The 20,749-nt window shown below is 37.0% G+C and overlaps 3 protein-coding genes across 3 annotated transcripts in view; all 3 read right to left on the reverse strand.

Moving 5' to 3' along the window:
- Positions 1–6,263: 6,263 nt before the first annotated feature.
- On the reverse strand, positions 6,264–9,994 carry sumo3b (small ubiquitin like modifier 3b). The gene is made up of 4 exons (XM_034693740.1): positions 9,856–9,994; positions 8,459–8,587; positions 8,252–8,323; positions 6,264–7,510 (listed from the first exon to the last, which is right to left on the reverse strand). Exons 1-4 carry the CDS (start codon positions 9,874–9,876, stop codon positions 7,445–7,447), a joined length of 288 nt encoding a protein of 95 aa, XP_034549631.1. The 5' UTR covers positions 9,877–9,994; the 3' UTR covers positions 6,264–7,444.
- A 1,548-nt stretch (positions 9,995–11,542) lies between these two features.
- On the reverse strand, positions 11,543–15,790 carry pttg1ipb (PTTG1 interacting protein b). Its single transcript, XM_034693974.1, has 7 exons — positions 15,567–15,790; positions 15,269–15,324; positions 15,069–15,177; positions 13,566–13,668; positions 13,122–13,187; positions 12,657–12,703; positions 11,543–12,312 (listed from the first exon to the last, which is right to left on the reverse strand). Exons 1-7 carry the CDS (start codon positions 15,685–15,687, stop codon positions 12,269–12,271), a joined length of 546 nt encoding a protein of 181 aa, XP_034549865.1. The 5' UTR covers positions 15,688–15,790; the 3' UTR covers positions 11,543–12,268.
- A 2,042-nt stretch (positions 15,791–17,832) lies between these two features.
- Positions 17,833–20,749, reverse strand: part of myo10l3 (myosin X, like 3) — a 68,532-nt gene continuing 65,615 nt past the window's right edge. Inside the window, exons 38-41 of the mRNA XM_034693108.1 lie at positions 20,452–20,575; positions 19,916–20,371; positions 19,514–19,705; positions 17,833–19,386 (exon numbers count right to left, since the gene is read on the reverse strand). Of these exons, the coding sequence (XP_034548999.1) occupies positions 19,282–19,386; positions 19,514–19,705; positions 19,916–20,371; positions 20,452–20,575 (877 nt within the window). The 3' untranslated portion in view covers positions 17,833–19,281. The remainder of the gene's footprint in view (positions 19,387–19,513; positions 19,706–19,915; positions 20,372–20,451; positions 20,576–20,749) is intronic.

The following is a 20,749-nucleotide window of genomic DNA, read 5'->3' on the forward strand; positions in this document are numbered from 1 at the left end:
CATTTGGCTTTAAAAACATAATTTTTCATGGCAAATAATCACAGAGTGATAAATCTGGCTGTTAAAAGACAGCAGGGTGAGGTTTTTGTTGAAAACACTACGTTTGCATGTACAGAACAAGAGATAAGAGGTATCACTTTGTCCACAATGGGGCGCCAAAATTGATATAAATCAAAAGTTCCTCACAGCAGCTTTAAGTCAAAGTATAAATCCTGGTCAAATATTACTCAAATGAAAGTGGAAGTTGCTCTGTCAGATTATTACTTGACTTAAAGTACTGAATTACTTGCTTTTAAAAATACCTCAGTATTCAAAGTACCTTTTAAAATATCTCAAAATGTTGTATTTTCACAATACATAAATAAAGTAAAGAATACATAGAAGTACATTCTGTTACATTGTTTATTTAGAAACCATTACATGAAATCTCTCAAAACTATACCATGGAATAAAAACAGAAACTAAGTTACTCCAAGCACAGACAACTTAGTTTGAAATGTTCATCTGGAATGAAACAAATGTTACGTAGCTCAACACGCTTTCTCAGGTTGGACAGTGAATGTTTGTATGTTTGGGCAGAGTGGGAAACAGGGAGAACATTTCAAATGATACATATCATTCTTCATTTCAAAAACCTCTAACACGGGCTGAAGATATGGACATGGGTGCTCAGGTGGAGAATTATAGCCATCATTACCACCTCTAAATGAACTGCCTGATCTGAGTGAAATGTGCTGTGTATTTGCTCCACGTTCAACCGTGGAGACGCACGATATACAGGTACAAATAAACCACTGAGACAAACAGAACTACACAAACACAGTTTAGGGATCATATTTCAGGAAATAGAAGGAAATTCATGAGCTGACTTCAAAGCAAAAGTAGTGAGTAACTAGAGCATTGATAGAAATGTAGTGGAGTACAAAGTAATACGTATCCCCAAAAAATAATACTCCAGTAAAGTACAGATACTCAAAAAATGTAGCCTACTTAAGTACAGTACTGAAGTAAATTTACTCTGTTACTGTCCACCACTGATAAAGGGACTATATTATGCTCTGGCTCAAACTATGTGCATGTAGAGATAAACATGTTTGTGTGAGGTGTTCAATTGTTGTATTTTAAGAGCTTTGATTTACTGATCATACAAGTGCTACTAAATGTTAGAAAAATCATATCTAAAGTAGGCTGTTGATTTAACCAAATGTTTGACTTATCACTCTAACTCAGCCCATGCTGGAAAAGGCTGGATTCGTCAGGTAATTCTAAGAGCATCATAAATATAAGATTAAGTCATGATGACTGGTGTTTGAGAAGTCAAAATGTGTCCTGTGAGAGAGCTGTGACTAATTCAGGTTATCCATCTTATCATTATAGTAAGAACCACATTTATTAGCCAGTAGCAAGAAACACTCCCTTGTGAACTGTTGCCCCCTGTCTGATGACTCACCATCATGTTTTATGTCACAATAAAATAGCAAGTGAATGATTAAACCAGCAGCTCTAGTCAGTTGCATCACTACATTTGATGAGCTGGACTCATAGTAGTATATTATATAGTATTAATATATAATTATCACAACAGAAAAGCAATTTGAACTTATTATAAAGGGAAATATAGATGAAAGCAATGCCATTTGCAATCTCCACTCAGTGCTTTAAACCCAAAATTCCAAATATTCTGCAACTGGCACACCTGGATGTAACAAGCTCTTATAATTACAACCAGCTACACCTGTGTTTGACAGGTGAGAATGTGCAGTAAAGTGCATCCATTCATGACTACTTGAAAATGTGGCCCAGTCACACCTGCAATCACTATTAAAATCCTTTACCAGTTTTTTCCCAGTTTTCCTTCTATTTCAAACACAGTTTAGAACAAGCAACTCATTTCATTAACTTATTCTGTGCCATGTTTCTTTTTTTTTATATATAGCATTTTATTTTTCATATGAAATCATGAAGCACATTACAAAAAAAGAACACAGACAGACAAAATGAAAAAAAAACACTTAACACTAAAGTGGGAGATATTGAAGTATTACATGATTGATTTAAGTCGATAAAAGAAAATAATAATATTAATGCAGGTAATTGATAACCACTCGTCGCCAAGATACACACTGAGGGCGGACCACTTTTTGATGAAGTCATCAAGGGTTCCTTGTAGTCCATGTGATAATCTCACGTGAGGAACAATAGATAATAATGTGTCATACCATACTGACAATGTAGGTGGATGTGCATCAAGCCAGGCTTGCAAAATTGAAAGGCAGGCAGCGTACAACATAATATTGAGCAGTTCAGCCTTTGGACCAGATAATGAGCTAATACCAAGAATACACAGCTTTGGGTCCAATTCTGTTCCGATGCCAATACATTTCTCGATCTCAGTCTGGAGAGAAGACCAGAATGATAATATCAGTGGGCACGACCACATTAAGTGAAAATGAGTGCCTACTTATTTCTGACATTTGCGACAAAGAGCATTGCATAAGTGGTCATATTTACTCCGTATTTCAGGAGTCACATGTAGTTTATTGATTATTTTATATTGTGTTTCATGTGATTTAAATGAACAAGTAATTTTTTTGGCACTGTACCGAACTTGACTACGTGGAGTTAAGTTTGTTTGTTGTCATGTTTCTGAATGTAACATTTCCTTATAGCCAATTACTTCAGGACACAATCTTTTGCAAGTACTGAATAGTTTTTGGTCCAAACTAAATCTGAATTTTTGATTAGACTCTAGATTTAAAGCTCTTCATTGAGTGAAAGCAATAGAAGCTTCTTATTTAACAAAAAAAGATGACCAATGATGTAAATAAAATGACTCATGTAGGGAAATTCTGTTTACCTGCTTCAATTTCAAGGTCCTGTTTTTTGCATGCTGACTCACCACCACAATGTCATTTCTTACTGCTCCTAAATAGTAAATGTAACACTTGTGTTTTTCCCACCCTTGACCAGTCATATTGTTGTCAATAGCTCAAAGTGATTCAAAACCAATGTGGACTCCTTCCAGTGTGTTTGTTCACATGGGTCTGAGTAAAGTCAAGATTTATTGTGTTGCTACATTTTTATGAGAACACAGTCACTGACATGTTTATTCCCACTCAAAATCTCAACATGCATTTAGCTGAAATCTGATCCGCTAACAGGGTGGAGGCCACATTACGCACAGCAGGGTGACATCAGCATGCAGCTCTCTGGAGACGATCCAGAGGTTCCTCCAGATGCACAGTGCTTTCATTCAGGATGCTGGACCCATTCAGCATAAGGAGGGTGTCACATCGGAGCCACTGGCTGCACACACTGAGGATGTGAAACACAGCTGACTGACCTCATGTGATCATTATGTGGACCAAGTTAAGTTGATTTGCTCTTTCTGGAGACGTTGTTGTGTACTGCATGTGCTGTGTGTACTGCATGTTAATGCACTTTTAAGATTTGATTTACTGAGAGGATGCTGCTTACTCTGGTGTCTGGTCAGATTTAAAAAAAAAGCTGGTACAACAATGTGGGGAGGAACTTAAACCAGAATTTAGTCCCAAAAGTAAAAAACATACAGGATAAATCTGTAGTTTGAAGAAACAAACCAATAATGGATTAGAACCTGAAGAATTTGCATTTGAGCTAATACGGGGACACATTTAAGAGCATCGTGATCATAACAGGAACTGAACAAACAAAGATTATTCACTCAATTAATTATGTTTGTATTCAGTGTTATTTCAGTGTCATATCTCTAACTTAAATATTTGGAAATAGTGATTTTCACCTACAGTATTTAAAGGTATCCCATTATGATTCTGATATTTTTGCTAAGAGAATTTAGGCCCACCATTTCACTACTAAGTCAACATTATGTGTCCGATTCCTTATTAAACTTGTGCAGAAGTGACAACAAAAATGTGTTAAAAAAAATAAGGTAAGTTATCAGGACATTAAAGGAAGTGTGGTGTTTTAATGGAAGACCATGGACTGGGATAACTGACTAGGGCCCACTTTTAACCCCCGATCATTCCCCCACTATGATCACATATTCTGTATCTTGACTGGAAATATAAGAAATCCCCTTGTTGGATTTATTCATAGTTACCTTGAATACAAATCATGTCATTAAGCAATGTAATGAAGACTTTGTTTTGAGTTCAGACAATAAACGGACCCACCTTAAGGCCATTATCAATTTGAAATATGCTTTAAAAAAGACACAAATGACAGATTGCTTGTGAGCTTTTAACAAAAAGACAATTCCATACAGAGAAACAGAGGCTTGTGGAGGTCTGAGAGCCAGGAGCTGTCTGGTGATGAGGGCTGGAATTTATCCAGAGATCATAAGTCATTATGCAGTTACAGCTGTCATACATATGCCCATTTTGTTTTCTTATTTGAGCAGAGCTTGTCATACACATTTGTTCCTCATATGAAAATGGTAATTAATTTTTCATTCTATTTAAGTGACTGTAAAGTTGGACTCAATAAAAGGCCTGTTATCTTGTCACAATAGCATACAAATGGACCCTCTTTTACATTGACAGCAGAGCGGTGCAAGGCACAAGATGGACAATGAATGAGATTTCTAACAATACCAATAATACAATGTTTCTCTCCGTTAACTGCAGGGAGAAAACAATTGGGGTTATGCGCTGCCTTGCAGGCATCCCTGACACAGCTAATGCTGACTCACTCCACAACAGCTTGAAATGGGTATGCAGAACTATTGTTACAGTTATCTGTGTGTTTCTCTACAGCCAAAGAGAGTTTTGGTTGTGAAGCAGATACTGTATGAATATGTAAAGAAGATTCTTAAACAACAGGCCCTTTGATTATGTAAAATGTGTTGATATTCTGATATAAATCATCACAGATAGTCAAAGGACATGGCAAAGTGAAGACTGAATACCAGTAACTTATAGTAATTTCTCTGTGAATTGCTGTGACACAGCAGCCTTTCGCTGCACAAACACTCAACACAAATTCTTCCAAGAAGCTGTGCATCGGAAAACGTAGGAAGTGTGAATGTATGGAGAGGAGGGGGGGCACTTTGCAGCTGCATCTCCAAGAGGTCTGGGGAAATATATGAGAGGCTTAAGATATCTCCACCAGGAAATATGAAATGCAAAGGAGATGCCAAAAATAAAAGCAGCACAATCACACAACTGTGCATGGAGGCTCACAGGGAGTTCATTTGGCTGCACAGTTTAGCAACATCTGTGAAATCAAGTTCTCTTAACTAAGAGAGGACTCATGGAGTTATGTGCTTTATGAGACTGGAGTAGAGCAACAAATGTGTCTTTGTGTTTAAATTTAAGGACTGAAGTGGTTCTTCAGTAACACTCAGAAGATCAACAATGCCCTCTAATGTAAGCAGAGTGAATTACCATCTCTAGATCTGATTGCTTTTATATGATTAACATGAACTGAACTTTTCAGTTCATTTAATCCAACCTTTTCTGTTCAATGGATTCTGAGACCGCATCTTTATCAGCGTGGACACGGACCCTTTGAGTGTCCATGATGATATAAAATGAGTAGCTATAGAATATTCATTTGTACCTGTATCTAGTAACACAGGACAGATCAAACTATTTAAGCGACAATGGGCCCCTTAACCCTCCTGTTATATTGTGGGTCAAATTGACCCATTTTTACGAAACTTCTTCTGCTTGGCTTAATTAGCGTGAACAACAACATGAAAATGGTTCATTTCATACATTTGCAACCCCCCTGCATCTTTATATTACATACATACTGTTCGTGGGTCAGTTTGACCCTTCAGTCAAAGTGGAGGCTAAAAGGGGTCAGAAGTGTTAAATACTAAATATTTCTTTGCAACTGTGTCACATATTTCACCCAAATGTACTTTCCAATGTACATAAAAAAAAGTTTTAACATTAATTTTCATACAAAACAAGTGAGTTATCCTCTTTGAACCATGATCTGTGAGAATTAAAGAACACCAATGCACTAAATCTTGATTTAAATGGTTAGTAATGGAGTTAGGAATGAGATTTAAAAAATGTTTAATGGGATTTTTTGGGGTTCTGACAATTTTGAATTATTAAAAATGCCCTGGCCCAGGAACATTATTGTTGTCTCTCAGAAACAAACATAACAGGAGGGTTAATATGAAAGACCCTTCAATGGTTGTACAGTTTGCATCAGATGTGAAAATGCATTTTGTTCCCCAACATAAATTGTAATATTGGCAGCATGCCAACAGCAGGTGATGTATAATTCAAGAGTCTGAGTATCAAACTAAATTTATTGAGTTCAGTATTGAGACAAAGATAACATAAGAATAAAAAGTAAGATGTATGCAGACGTTCAAATCTAACAAATATCAAAGTTGAATTCTTCAGACTTCCACCAACACAAGTCAAACCAAATGAGTATGCAAAGGTGATATTTGTCTATGTGTTGGACAAATGTTTCAAAGTAATGACACACGTGTCAGTTAAATGTTTCATACTGACTGAATTCTATAATAAACTGTAGATGATGCACTCCATTTCAGGCCGAGTGAAGTTGTAATTTTATTCCACAGTTCATGAAATAGTGGAAAGAAATGAATATACTGACTTGCTCTCCAGCTGTGTAACAACTAAGACCACAGTCACAGTAACCCATTACATATAGTCCTTTATTAAATTAACCAAACCCTTTTATAAAAGAACACTATTCTTGTAGCTTTTTGGTCCAGAAAGATTACTGTACTTTATTTACCGTTGAGTCAAATCTGTGTTGAAGGTGACAGTATTGAGGTAAACCATCCACATGGACCTTTCCCGGCATAAACACAGTTTTCCAAGCAGGTATTTGCAAAATAATCGGGCATGGATACATCAAATTATTTTTAATATTTCTTAGAAAAAAAGAAAAGACTACTAAAAATGTGTTACATGAGAAACATGTCATAACATCCATTTCCATCTATGGAGAGGAACCCCAGTCTGCCATCCAGCAGTTTTCCCCCATAGAAATTTTATCAAGTACATGAATTACAAACAGTCAAGTGTAACCTGAATTTGAATGCTTACAACAATATGGAAAACTGAAACAAAAGAAAAAAAGGTTTTGGCATGTAGTTCAGCTTATGGTTTTATGAGACATGCAGGAGGTCATCTCAACATCAAAAGATAAGAAGGATTTTTTTTTACATTGGGAGCCCTATCTGATCTGAGACGTGTCCCTGCCTTGGACAATTTCAAATCATGCATTTATGTGACTAAAACACATGTTACAAAAAGAAATTACCCTGCATCTCAAGGTTAGGCCCCAAATGAAAAAAAACTCTACCTACTATTGTGTTGTGGACAGCCTGACATTCAGCCAAGCACATTGAGGGGGGAAAAAAGAAGGTAAAAATAGAATTAAACAAATACAACATGAAAATAATAATGTGGATGTTCTTCCAAGAGTAGAGTCCACACCCCGTTTAAGAACACACTCCCCCTGTCTGTTGTTGGAATACATCAATAGTGTCCTCATCCTCCATCTCCAGCTGTGAAGACGCACACAAAAAGAATGTTTTAGACTGCAAGAAAACAATTTATATCACTAACAGGAAGTACTAATTATTCTAGAATCAGTATTCTTAGGCAAATGTGTCAAGCTAATAACTTAAGTGGCTTTAAACACAGTTACACATTTGGCTTTTTAAGAAAAGAAAAGATTTTGAAAAAGGAAAAAAGAAAAAAACAGATCCCGTGACATGATTTATTCTGCAAGCTGCATTATATACCCCAAAACAAGAGGGATCATCCCAACCATGTGGTTCTTAAAAAGCTCATCATATGTGAAAATACCCTGTTTATCATACCAGAATATAATTTAGGATCAATAAAGCTCAGAGGTCTGTAAGCCAAAAATTAAGCAAGAGCCAGCTGCTGCTTGGTTCAGTGGCATTACGAGTGGAAACAGCTAGTCCTGGCCTGTCCACAGTGTACTGGAATCCACCTACAAGCACCTGAAAAGCTCAGGGAATAGTTCTTTATATCCTCTATGATTCATCCATTCCACATCTAAACTAAATGAAAGTGTATTTGAACTGAGCATTTAAAATAAGCCTACAAGCAGAGTGTTTTCTAAAACAATCAAGCAGAATGAGCATGGTTCATGTTGGGGACTCTTAACCAGACCTAAGACTCCTTTGAAATACATCAAGGTCATATTTAGATGTCCTCTGACTCGTTAGATTTGTGCTTCAAAAGTTTGTTGAGCTTTAAGTGCATCTTGTCTTTACCTGTGCAGGTGTGTCTGCTTCATTAATCGGCTGTCCATCAAACCTAAACCGTATCTGACGAATTGACAGTCCCTGTAATAACGAGCAGAGAGAATTATCATTAAGAGTTTTTTTCACTCAGTTAGTCATCAAACAAACACAAACATCATCAGTATGCCCTTCAGAATACTTCTGTTATTTTTGTTGTACAGTTTTAGGATAACGTACCTGTCTTTCGCAGTATGCCTTCATTAATTTGCTGAGTGGAGTATGCCTTTTGATTTTGAACTGTACTACCGAGCCATCCTGCCCAGCCACCTTCAGGTTGATGTGGTCATTCTCCGTCTTGACACCTTCCTGCAACAAAACAAGCATCATCCTTAGCACCAACTTACATGAAATACTTGTATACACTGACCAGTGCCACCACTTCTGTTAAACACAGTCAAGGGGAAACTCAAAAAAGACACAGGGTTGTATTGGAAATGGAATGAGTTTAACCCTCCTGGTTTGTTGCGGGTCAAATTGACCCCTTATAAAGTCTATTTCAGGTAATATATGCCTTCCAGACCAGCTAAATACAGCATACAAATATGGGAAGCATGTGACAGACATCACTTCATAAAAAAAATCGAAATAGAAAATAAAATAAACAAAAATATATGTCTTGTAAAACTATTGTATTTATATTTAGGGCTATCCAATGTACATTAAAAAAGTTGTAACATTAATTTTAATGAAAAACGAGTGAGTTATCCTCATTGAACCATGATCTGTGAGAATTAAAGAACACCGATGGACTAAATCTTGATTTAAATGGTTAGTAATGGAGTTAAACATTAGATTTTATGAAATGTATTGGGATTTTTTTGGGGCTCTTTTGACACTTTTGGATAATTGAATATGCCCCTGGTCAAATTGACCCAGGAACATTATTGCTGTTCCAGAGATAAGAACATAACAGGAGGGTTAAGATGTGGGGCATTCGGGGTGATTGAACGCTTCCCTTTCCTGCTAAACATCTACCATTACAACAACCACAGACACGACAGGGTAATGTTGATCTGATTACACATTGATCTGCACACCGGTTCATTGTAACCTTGCATGAATCTACACAAGCGAACTTGACGATAAATGAGCTTTGTTTACATGGTATACTCAGTCCTCTAACCAGGCTTTTACCAACAAACACACCATATGCTAGCATGAGGAGCTACCACTCTCTTCTTTTCATGGTTAGCATAGCATGCTAGTCGGTGTTCAAACTGGCGCAGAAAGCCACAATGGCGCAAATGGAAAGAAAAGACCCCCACAAATCATTCATTTACCAGGGCAGGATCGGACACAGTGGCTGGCTTAATGGCTCGACTTTACGGTAACACAGTGAGCTAGGGGAGCGGATGGTTATGTTAGATGACCTCTGACTTTACTAATCTGTGCGCCTTAAAGCCAAAAGATCCGCAAATTGGTCAACCTTTGTTTTCTCCGTCGACCCGCTCAAAATGCGCCTGTGTAGCCTGGAAGCACAGCTAGCTTAGCATAAAGTGTTAACTTGCAGCTGGCATCCTGTTAACGGCGAACATGAAGGAGATGTTAGTTCGGTAAAAAGCATCAGTACTGACCTTTGGCTTCTCCTCAGACATGGTGCTGTGTTTTTGTTCCCGGGGGTTTATTAATAACGTGGAGACAAACCGTTAACAGTGCAGCGGGTTCTCTGCTCCTCCGGCTCTTTCGTTTGCACCAGGAGGCGCGCGCACTTACATTTAAAATGTAATTCGACCAAAACGATCACGTGCTCCACATTTCCGCGGGGCCGCGCATGTGTGAACGCGCAAGCTAATTTGCGCGTGCCCGAGAGATAGGTAACACAAGAAGGGCCTTATGCAAATCGAGCCTGTAGTTCAGGCCAGGGGAATAAACTGTAACTAGGGTTGCCAACTTTCTCACTACTAGATAAGGGACAGGTGCACTGAGAGAATGATGTGTGCGTTCATATTCTGATTCTGAATGCAGAATGTGTGTATATTCCCTTTAATCCTTACTATATCATTATGTAACCTCATATGAATAAACCTCTAAGAAACCACAATTTGGCCCTTTACATCAAAAAACAGGCAAAATAAAATTAATTGCAAAAGAGGAGTAAGACTCAACAAATGTACTTTTTCCATGGATACTTTGTGCTGCTCTTGACTGACTCAAGCAGAATTTTGTCCTTTTGCACAGCCAGAGAGAAGTCCTCACATGACAAGTCACAGTTTACAGATATTTGAAGTTCATTTTTGATCAGCTCTGTGCGGCATCTGTTTCTTGAGTCTGACCATTTAATGGCCATCAGAGAGAAAATCCTCTCCACACTTTTTTGCAGGTGTGATTGGCACATGATCTGCCACTGCTGTTTTATCTGATCTAGGATCTATAGAGTGCAGTCTGCTGTACTTACAAGAGTTAATAGTCAATATACGGGACAATTAAGGTCCCGTATGAAACAAACCAATTTAGCCCAATATACGGGATGTCCCGGCTAATACGGGACAGTTGGCAACCCTAACTGTACCCCAATTAAATAAACAAGTGACAAAAAACAAACAATCTTGATTCTACTACAGACAGGGCTACAATAAGAACTCGACCAGTAACTTGAGGCCAATCCTTGTTTACATATCCCAGGGGGTCTGTATAATACACAAACAATAATGGACGTTAGAGGAAATTGAGTAATAAAAAAAATGGTTTCATGGGATAACATTTAAATCTAACTCTTGAAAAAAAATGAAGTCAAAGTATGAAGAAGACACATTAAAATTAGATGAAAAAGTAGTCCTGTATAAGTTATATATAAATTGTATATTCCATATACCTTTCAAACATTCTGAGCATGTTTTTAAAAAGCTTATATATTGAAGATCTCAGGTTTTCAGCATCTAATCTTTGAACTTGTAAGTCTCATCTGTTTTTTCAGTCATGAAGCACTCAGCAATAATCAGCAACTTATTCCCTACTGAAACATGGCTGGAGTGAAATATAGGAAAAGTACAACATTTGTCATATAGGATGTACAGTATGTGATTGGACAAGAGGGGCATGTGTATTTCCTTGATAATTGTCTACAGGAAAATGCAAAGTAAGAATTGATCTTGTTTACCATGCTGGATTTATGATTCCTACCATAATGTACTTTTCTCAGTGCTGAAAACATGTGTTGTTCATTTTGGAATAAAACAGCACTATGTGCTATGATAGATCCCTCTTTTTTTTTCGCAGTTTACATGGGCTTTCGGTGGAAATAAACTCATTTCATACACAATATAAGCATTCGAAATTTTATTTTTGAAATAATCACTTTTTTTAACAGCTGCTCATTTAGTTTGTGAACAATTATGTCTTTTATGAGACAAAGGTCTAAAATAATTTCAAACTTTGACATCTAACCAAAGACAACTTAGAAAATAACCTTTAGAATGTCACATGTAGTAAACAACCGTATAGAAAATACATGTTTTACATTAGACATAAATGAGAATCAAGAGAAATATAACAAAATAATTCCAAAATCAAAAGTAAAATGCTACTTATTAACGAAGCACCACAAGCACCAATCAGCACGTAAGTTGTAGGAATTATACAATACTGTATTTAGTGCAAAAAAAATCTGTGTTTTCATGTCATGATACAAAAATGTTTTTGTGACACTAGCACTTATAGGTTAGTTCCACGTTCAGAAAAGAAGTAAGTGTACTGACCACATGTACCTAAATATTTACATTAAAATCAAGGCATAATAACTATTAATCTAATAACAGCAGAGCTATTGTGTGTAAAAGTGAAATATTAGGTGTAAAGGCAGTTTTGAATGTGTTGTACTCTCATCAAAGTAATTTCTGACTCCCTTTGTCACATATTTTGGCAAACACTGACTTTTTGAAATTCAGGTAATCACAGTTTATAATATGCTACGCATGTTTCTCACTGTTACTGGTGTAAATCAGATCATCTAAAGGAGATTTCTTCCAGGAATCATTGCTGAGATTCTTCTTAATGATCGTCCATACGGGCGTATGGATTATCCTTTGCCAAACCTGAGAAGAGAAAGATGGAAAGAGTGTTCGGCATTTGTTGTACAGCCACTTCCAAAGTCCTTGTTTTCCATAAATCATTACTGTAAGAAGTTTCAAAATTGATTTTGTACAGGCTTGATGCATTATAGTTTGTAACCAGTAGATGGCACTGCTGAGTCAAACTTGTTTTATGCTGTTCCCTTATTGTTCAATTGTTCAGCTTTCTTAATTTCAATTTTTGCAAGCCCTGCCTTTTTTTCTTTAGCTGAAAATAACTTTTCATGTAAACAAAGCTCTGTATATAAATGACCAACATTTCAATTTTCTGATCCACTCTGAGCACACAAACTAGAGATGTTTCTCACCATATTTGTTTCTGATTTCATCATGCCTCAGCTGCATTTCTGTTCTCCTATTGGGGAAGAAACAAAGACAAATTGAGGAACAGAAAATACTGGCCACACTCCCGCCTACAGAATACTTCACACACAAGACATTCTGTAGAGTGATGATGGGATTACAAGTATGCTAAAAACCTTATATCACATTTGATTTACTTTCAAAGTAAAGCAATGTAACTATAATATATAATGGTGATGATTAATGACATGTATAAACACGTTCCTGCAACTCCAGACAACTGATTTTGTTGCTCAAAATGCAGGAGAAGGGGTTAAAAGGTTTAATTGTTTAAGAACTAGTGTTTATACACATGAGCACAGTCAACAAGTAGCATGCAGTCAGCATTGTAAACTGTGAGCAGACACACCCCAGTGTCTGATCAGGGTTATTACATTTCTTTGATTCCTGTAACTGAACATGCCCCTGACCTCTCTTTCTGACGGGCCTTCCTTGCTCGAGTCTGTCGCTCAATCTTTGCGTCTTCTTTCTTATTCCTGAAAAATAAGAATACTTAATAATACAGATATATCCATGTTGCAATAAACTTATATTGCAATATAAAAAAAACCACATGTTAGACTTAGCCCAATGCAGCAGTAAAAGTTAACAAGTCCAAAAGTCTGATCACTCAGTTAACCCTCCAAAAAACTGATCAAACTGTCTCCTTGTTGGAGAAAGCTGGAGCATGTCCCAGCAGAAAGTGTAAAGCTCTTTAGAGAGTTAACCACAGTTACAAATTCTGGCAGGCATTGGAGATGGCGGTATCAGCCGAGCCTTGCAGAAAAATAAACTCATTGTGCTCCCTCGTCCGCCTCCTCCCTCCATGTTGAACCAGATTTCACAGTCAGAGCTTCATGTGACTTGGTGCTTACCCGGCTCGCTCACACTTGCAGCAGCAGCAGATGCAAACAAGAATGGCGATGATGATGACCCCAGCCAGCACTGACATGGTGATGATCAGAATCTGGAAGTTTACTTAAATTTATAGAAAAGACACAAATAGAAAGAAAAGTTAAAACTGACATTCACTTGATGCTGATAAGCCCTTCCTCATGATATAAAAATTGTTAAAAGAAACACGAAAAGGACTCCTCCTATTGAACTGTGATTGATTCTTTGGTGCTCTGTGACTGTTTTTCTTTCAAGTTTAAGATCCACAGATAGTTAAATAATTAGCCAGTCAAGTGATCAGCCAATGATAGTTTATGACTTTATATTTTTTAAATGAGCTAAAAAAAAACATTAAATGGCTTTAATTAGCCGTAATTTAAATTATTAGTTAATAGTCAAGTAGTCAAGTCAACTTTATTTATATAGCACATTAAAAACAACAGCAGTTGGCCAAAGTGCTGTACAAGATTAAAATCAATAAATCAATAAAAACAAAAATAAATTAAAAAGAACAGATAATAAATTCATAATTACTACCTCAGTTGATAACAGGAAAATGGTATTAATGCCGATCACTGATTCTGAAAGCACAATGAAGATCTTGAACTGCTTGAATCATTTTAAAAACTCCTTTGTGCCGATCTCTATTAGAATTTTAAATAGGTTAGACTACACTTTCTTTTTCGCTCTTATCCTTTTATTTAATACTCTTATTAATGCTATTATTATTAGATTTTTGACTTATTTATTTTCAAACTGTGAATTTCAATTCTATTATAATTTATATTGCTTTTTGTGTCTTTATTTCCTTTATTTGCATAAAATGTAAAAAAAAAAAAAAAAAAATAGAATAATAACTGAGCCCAAATGATTTACTTTGACTGTAAGAAATAAAATAAACAATATCATTAAAAAAGAATAATAATTTAAAATAGTAAACAGCCTGTTACGGTTGGAACAGTGTTATGGTGCTCTCTCTTTAAGATTATGCTGTGTGTTGTATGAATGTGTACTAGTTATTGTATTTGTTCTTGTGTCATTGTGGTTATTTTTGAAGGAGCAGGTAACATGTGCAGCACTGATCTCAAAGACAAATTTCCCTACTGGGACAATAAAGTACATCGAATCGTATTTTTGGACAGCAAAACGTTAAGATATTTATTCCACAATAATCAGTCAAACCAAAGTAAAAAAAACACAGTTCTAGTTATAACTTCTCAATATCTTTCTTTAAGATATTAATTCAAACTGTCAACAGCCAATAAGCAAAACAGAGAATTTAAAACAAAAAAAATATTTGAAAGTTTTGTTGACAAATGTGTGAAATGATAAATTCATGGTCAATATATTGACACATTATTTTTCACCAAATAGCTTTTACCCTCCTACACTCGCCCAACACATACAGTTATCTTGGGGATGATCCACACCTGCTTATAATGACTGTATGCACTGTATGATGTCTTATTTTAGGACAGTCTTACCCCAACATAGCCCCCACCGTGCCTCACTCAGGGGACACACACTGCTTGGGGGCAGGATGTTCCTCGTTGGGTAGTCGATGCATTGTTGCGTTGGTGTGCACCACAAACACTGCAACACAAAACAGCACAAAACACTCGGTGTGCTATCTTTACTTTAGTATCTATGGAAATACATTAAAACACAATTTTGTTTGACTTACTGTCACATTCTTCAGACATTCATCACAGCTTGTGTTGGATCTCAAGGCACAGGGGACTGAAACAGATACACAGCAGTGATTTACACACAGAACTTTAAGAAACTTGAAGAAACTTTGCTGTATGCTTTAGAATACAACAAATCTGCATAATCATACAAGCCAATACCACAAATTCAGAAGATTAGCTTTGCTCCTATAATAAGTGAAAGTCCTTGTAGCTGCTTGTCATGTGATAGCCTCCTGACTTGACTCTGGACTGAACAAAGCACAGAAGCTTTTAAAAAACAGAAACTCTTACTTGCTGGAGAAGGAGTCGTTGTCTGCGCCTCTGTCGTTAACAACAAACTGTACGAAATTAAGGCAATGGCAAAAACCGACCCTCTGCAAACCCCTGGCATGGTGAAACTACAGGAAATCATCGACTGCACAGAAACAACGATGAAGAGAATAAGGTTTTTGAAGAGTCGGACTGAAGGGAGGATCTCCAGTCAACGAGGTCTGACGTCATCAGCTCCTGAGGCTGGTGTCAGAAAACAGCTGCAGAGTGAAACATCTGTCCTCATAATGACTGAATGACAGCTGTAATTATCCTCTTCAAATTAATAATATACACGAGCCTCTTTATTCATTATTACCCGTTATTAAACTATTCATGAAAGCGCTTGTGTATAAAGCTCTGTGTAAAAAAAAACTGCCAAGTGGTGACAGATATGTTGCTGTCCATCTAGCTTTAGCATAGCACAATGGTTTGCTTTTAAGGCTTCCTCTTTAACAACCAGTGGTGGACAAAGTACACAGCTTCATAACTTAAGTCAAAGTATAGATACTCCTGGTCAAATATTACTCCAAAACAAGTGAAAGTTGGTCAGGTTGTCAGATTATTACTTGAGTTAAAGTCCTGAAGTACTTGCTTTTAAAAATACTTAAGTATTCTAAGTACTTCTTAAAATATCTTAAAACATTGCATTTTCCCAAAACATGAGTGCAGTCAGGAATACATAGGAGTTCATTTAGTTACATTATGTTTATTTAGAAACCTTTACTTGAAATCTCTCAAAACTATACCATGGAATAAAAACAGAAACTAAGTTACTCCAAGCACAGACAACTTAGTTTGAAATGTTCATCTGGAATGAAACAAATGTTACGTAGCTCAGCACACTTTCTCAGGTTGGACAGTGTATGTTTGTATGGGCAGAGTGGGAAACAGGGAGAACATTTCAAATGATACGTATCATTCTTCATTTTAAAAACCTCTAACACGGGCTGAAGATATGGACATGGGTGCTCAGGTGGAGAATTATAGCCATCATTACCACCTCTACATGAACTGCCTGATCTGAGTGAAATGTGCTCTGTGTTTGCTCCACATTCAACCGTGGAGACGCACGATATACAGGTACGACTAAACCACTGAGACAAACAGAACTACACAAACACATTTTACTGTCTTAGGGATCAGATTTCAGAAAAGAGAAGGAAATTCATGAGCTGACTCCAAAGCAAACATAGTGAGTAACTAGAGCATTGATAGAAATGTAGTGGAGAACAAAGTACAATAATTATCTTCTGAATGTAGTGGAGTAAACGTAATAAGTATCCCCAACACATAATACTCAAGTAAAGTACAGATACTCAAAAAATGTACTTAAGTACAGTACTCAAGTAAATTTACTCTGTTACTGTCCACCACTTTTAACAACACACAAAACCCTCTACAAATGGAATGTGAAATGTATTTAAAACGCTGCAAAAATCTGCACCAAAATCAATGTGGAAACATCAAAGTAAATTAACTGTAAATTTTGTAAATTACTTCATGTAGCAACATTTGCAACAGGTAGGTTGATAGCCAATTAGAAAATGCTTTCTATTAGACTTTTACCAAATCTGCAATAATTTATAAATGATTCAGAATAAAAAATATTTTGCACAAATGTTTAAAGTAGAATCATGTTAAATAGTGTTTAGAATCATAAAGATAAAAATTTAACCCATCTTTATAAAACACTTATTAGAAAGTTCTCTGATCTTCTGAGTGTAAAACTAAACTTTATAATATTTGATAAATCTAATTATTTTCTGTCAAGTCAACTACCTTTTGAGAGATTTTTTTTTCTATTTTTAATACACCTTCAGCCTGAGAATAATATGTAACATAGCTATCTCTTTGGTTCATCACTGACCCATGTCTACAAGCCCTGCTGACCCACACAGGTGTTCTCAATTACAGTGACTGATTAAACCTCTGCTACAGTGGAATGATGCAGGGTCATATAATTTAGACTGAACTTACAGGCAGTGGAATCAGAGCAAATGTTCACTTCAGTTGCAGAATTGTAATTCCTAACAAATCTGATTCTGTTTATAATAATTATAATAAAATCAATTATGTTGTTTTTATAGGCACACAAAAAATGACAGCACTTGTCCAGATACAATTTTTGCTGTATCAACAAAAATGTATCAGCCCAGTTTTTTAATGCATTCCTGTAGAGTACGCAGACCCATAAACTGTACATTACCTGGTCATCTGCAATAAATAACAAGCAAAAAAAACCAGATTTTGAAATACAATAATTTATTAAAGCATTTTTAAATTTCAATATAAAACATTGTCTGATTTTTCTTTGTCAAAACAATCAGAAATCTCAGAAATACAGTCATCGTCATGGCAACATCAGTCTCTGGTGTGGCCGCCGGCAGCTGACCAGATTGCCTCAGTGAGTGTGATTGAAGAGCAATGGAAGACAGTGACGTGATGTGAGGTAAACACTACGCTCATCATGTCTGGATCATACTGTTGTCATGAATTATACTGTCAGGTGACTGGTGTCAGCTTGAGTCCTTTCTGGTTATTTACACTGGAGGAGAGCGAGATTGTTAAAGGGACTTGGCAAGGTTTGGTGTTAGGTTTAACATATTTTTAAGTTGAAAAAAGCAGGGCACAAAAAGAAAAGAAATGACAACGCTTCCATTTCTGATACTACCCTTCTGTGCCCCTGAATGCACCAATGAAGAAAAACAGATGTACAAGGAGAACTGCATCGATACAGTTCAGATTTTTAAGTCCTCTTGCAGCCAATAAATAAATACCCCACCCTAACATGGCCGTTTACATCACTGAAAACAACAAAATAACACAATCTCACAGACATACTAAACAAGCAAAACACTGCTTGTTTCTCTCTAAATCCTTAATCATCAGTTTTCATTTACAAAACAGATTCAAAGACATACCGTCAAGCCAGCACACATCAAACAGCTCAACACAAAGTACTTGATCTATGAAACTTAGCATTGAATTTTCATTAATGCAGTGGTTATTAACATTGAATTTCTTTGTTTGATGCATACATTTGATTTTTAAGAAGCAGGTGTTTAGGTTTTAATACAGGGATGTGCTTAAATGGCACCAGTGGAAGCTGTAAATCCCCATTTACTAAAAATATATATTCCATTCCTGAAAGGCAGAACCTGCACTTAATCTTTTAGCACAGAAGAGCTAAGAGAAACACTTAAATAAGGCAAGATAAGGGAGATAAACTCCCTGGGACAGTTATTATTACGCAATAACCTGAGGGCATCTCCATTCAGGAGAACATTCATTACAAAGGGGTACAATATGTGTAGAAACTACACACCAATAAAGACAATTTCAACCACTGCAACTCATTCTGTTACATGTGTAGGATGTATGCTTGAATGTCTGTTTGAATTATGAGACTCTATGTAGTTTTTTCATGATATTAAAACATAAAAAAAAGCATAGAAGACACCTGAAGCACATTTCAAGTAAGATGTGAGACATGACCAGTGTAACTAATGCAAGCAACAAACAGGGAGGGAGACAACACTTTGAATGTATAAAATGGTTTCAGATGCATGAATGTTCCCACTTCTGCTTCAAAACAGTAAAGGCATCATTTGTGTCTTTCCATCCTCTTTCCATGCGTGTTTGTTTTCTGTCGGGTAGACTATAGCTGAGTATATTTAGTGTCCTGTAGCATCGATCACCTGATCCAGCTGGCTCCATAACTGGCCACAGACTTCACACTGCAGCGCTTCTTCACAATCATGTTTATGTAGGCTTTCATGATCTTTGTGATCTCTCCAACCTGCCAATGTAAATATGAAAAAAAACCAGTCAGTTGTGTTGATTGTTCTACAAAGAAAAAGCCAACCAGTCTCCTCTGGCTAACATACACAATCTAATATTTTCACAGGTGTGATGATATACTGTACCTGTGGTGTTTCGAAATACATTTCTCTCTCATCCACCGTGATCTTGTAGGTGCAAGGCTGAGGTGCACCAAAGAAAACGATGTGCTCGTACGGAAAAGTCTCTAGAGGCTTGGGCTCTCCTCTCTTGAAGACGGAGACATTTTCAGCACTCACACTCAACCAGAGATCATGAGGGAAGCCTCCTTCTCTGCACTACAAAGAGACAAATACAGGTACTTGTAAATATCATTCAGTGTCTCCACTGGCCTGATAACTAGGTACTGTGTCAAAGCTATCTGGTTAATCAAAACATTTAGGGGGAAAAAGAGGAGCTAGAGTCAGATCAATGCTCAGTATTTGAAAGTATATGATGAAGGGAAGTAGTAAGACAGTAAGCCTCAGTGGAAGACAGAGTATATTTACCTCCACATCAAAAAGTGTGGATCCATATCCAGGCCACTCCTTTATGATGGTCATGTATTTGAGCATGGCCTGATGCTGATCCAGTCCTTGAAGGCGGGACCACTTCTCCACGATGCTCGCCCTGGTGGCAGATGTCTCCTCCTTTATCCACATTTCCAACATCTGCTCCTCCTCCATTTTCTGCTTCTTCATTGACCCAGTCTTCAGCCCCCGCCGCAGGGTCCCATCCAGAAAGCTGGTCCTCCGGCGCTCAAGAGTCTGGCCAGACCCTGAGGCCCCTCCTACCTTAGTAAACTGGAGGATGCGAGAGCGCAGGCGGCCAACAGGGTAGACACTTTCCAGGTTCCAAGTGCCTCGTGCTTTGTCCCCATATAGGAACTGAAGACGGAGAGCAGCCAGGTGCTGCAGGGTCTCCTCTCGGGAGGGGAAGTGACCTCTGATTAAACTCTCATGAGCCTGAACAAACAGCAGGTTGGCGTTAGCACTAGCCACAACACAAGATTTAAAAAGAATCCTCAATAAATTACAAAACACACCTGCTCAAACATGAAAGCAAATTCGACTCCTTCTTTAGGCATGCTCTCCACATCCAGGAAGCAGTAAAGTTTGAAGTAGAGTTTCCACTGGCCTTCATCCTCAGCTTCATCACTGCCAGCAAGTCTGGAGGGAAAATAACAAAACTGTCACTTTAAAATCAGTGTTTTTAGCCTTCTTCCCTGTTGTTTGTTATAATCTTACAATAAGCAAATGTAGGCTTCATATTTAAACCAGGAACTCCTTAATAATTATAATGCACTCCTGGATAAATATGAAAACAAATTATTCGTTGAAATT

This window comes from Notolabrus celidotus, chromosome 10, assembly GCF_009762535.1.
Source record: "Notolabrus celidotus isolate fNotCel1 chromosome 10, fNotCel1.pri, whole genome shotgun sequence".
Lineage (NCBI taxonomy): Eukaryota > Metazoa > Chordata > Actinopteri > Labriformes > Labridae > Notolabrus > Notolabrus celidotus.

Coding starts and splice junctions, on each gene's coding strand:
- pttg1ipb (XM_034693974.1), bottom strand. CDS start 15,687: ATGATTTCCTGTAGTTTCACCATGCCAGGGGTTTGCAGAGGGTCGGTT. Junction 15,325..15,566: donor AACGACTCCTTCTCCAGCAA/GTAAGAGTTTCT, acceptor TATCTGTTTCAG/TCCCCTGTGCCTTGAGATCC. Junction 13,188..13,565: donor TGCAAGTGTGAGCGAGCCGG/GTAAGCACCAAG, acceptor CTTATTTTTCAG/GAATAAGAAAGAAGACGCAA.
- sumo3b (XM_034693740.1), bottom strand. CDS start 9,876: ATGTCTGAGGAGAAGCCAAAG. Junction 8,588..9,855: donor TGTCTGAGGAGAAGCCAAAG/GTCAGTACTGAT, acceptor GTTTTGTTGCAG/GAAGGTGTCAAGACGGAGAA. Junction 7,511..8,251: donor AAGCAGACACACCTGCACAG/GTAAAGACAAGA, acceptor GCGTCTTCACAG/CTGGAGATGGAGGATGAGGA.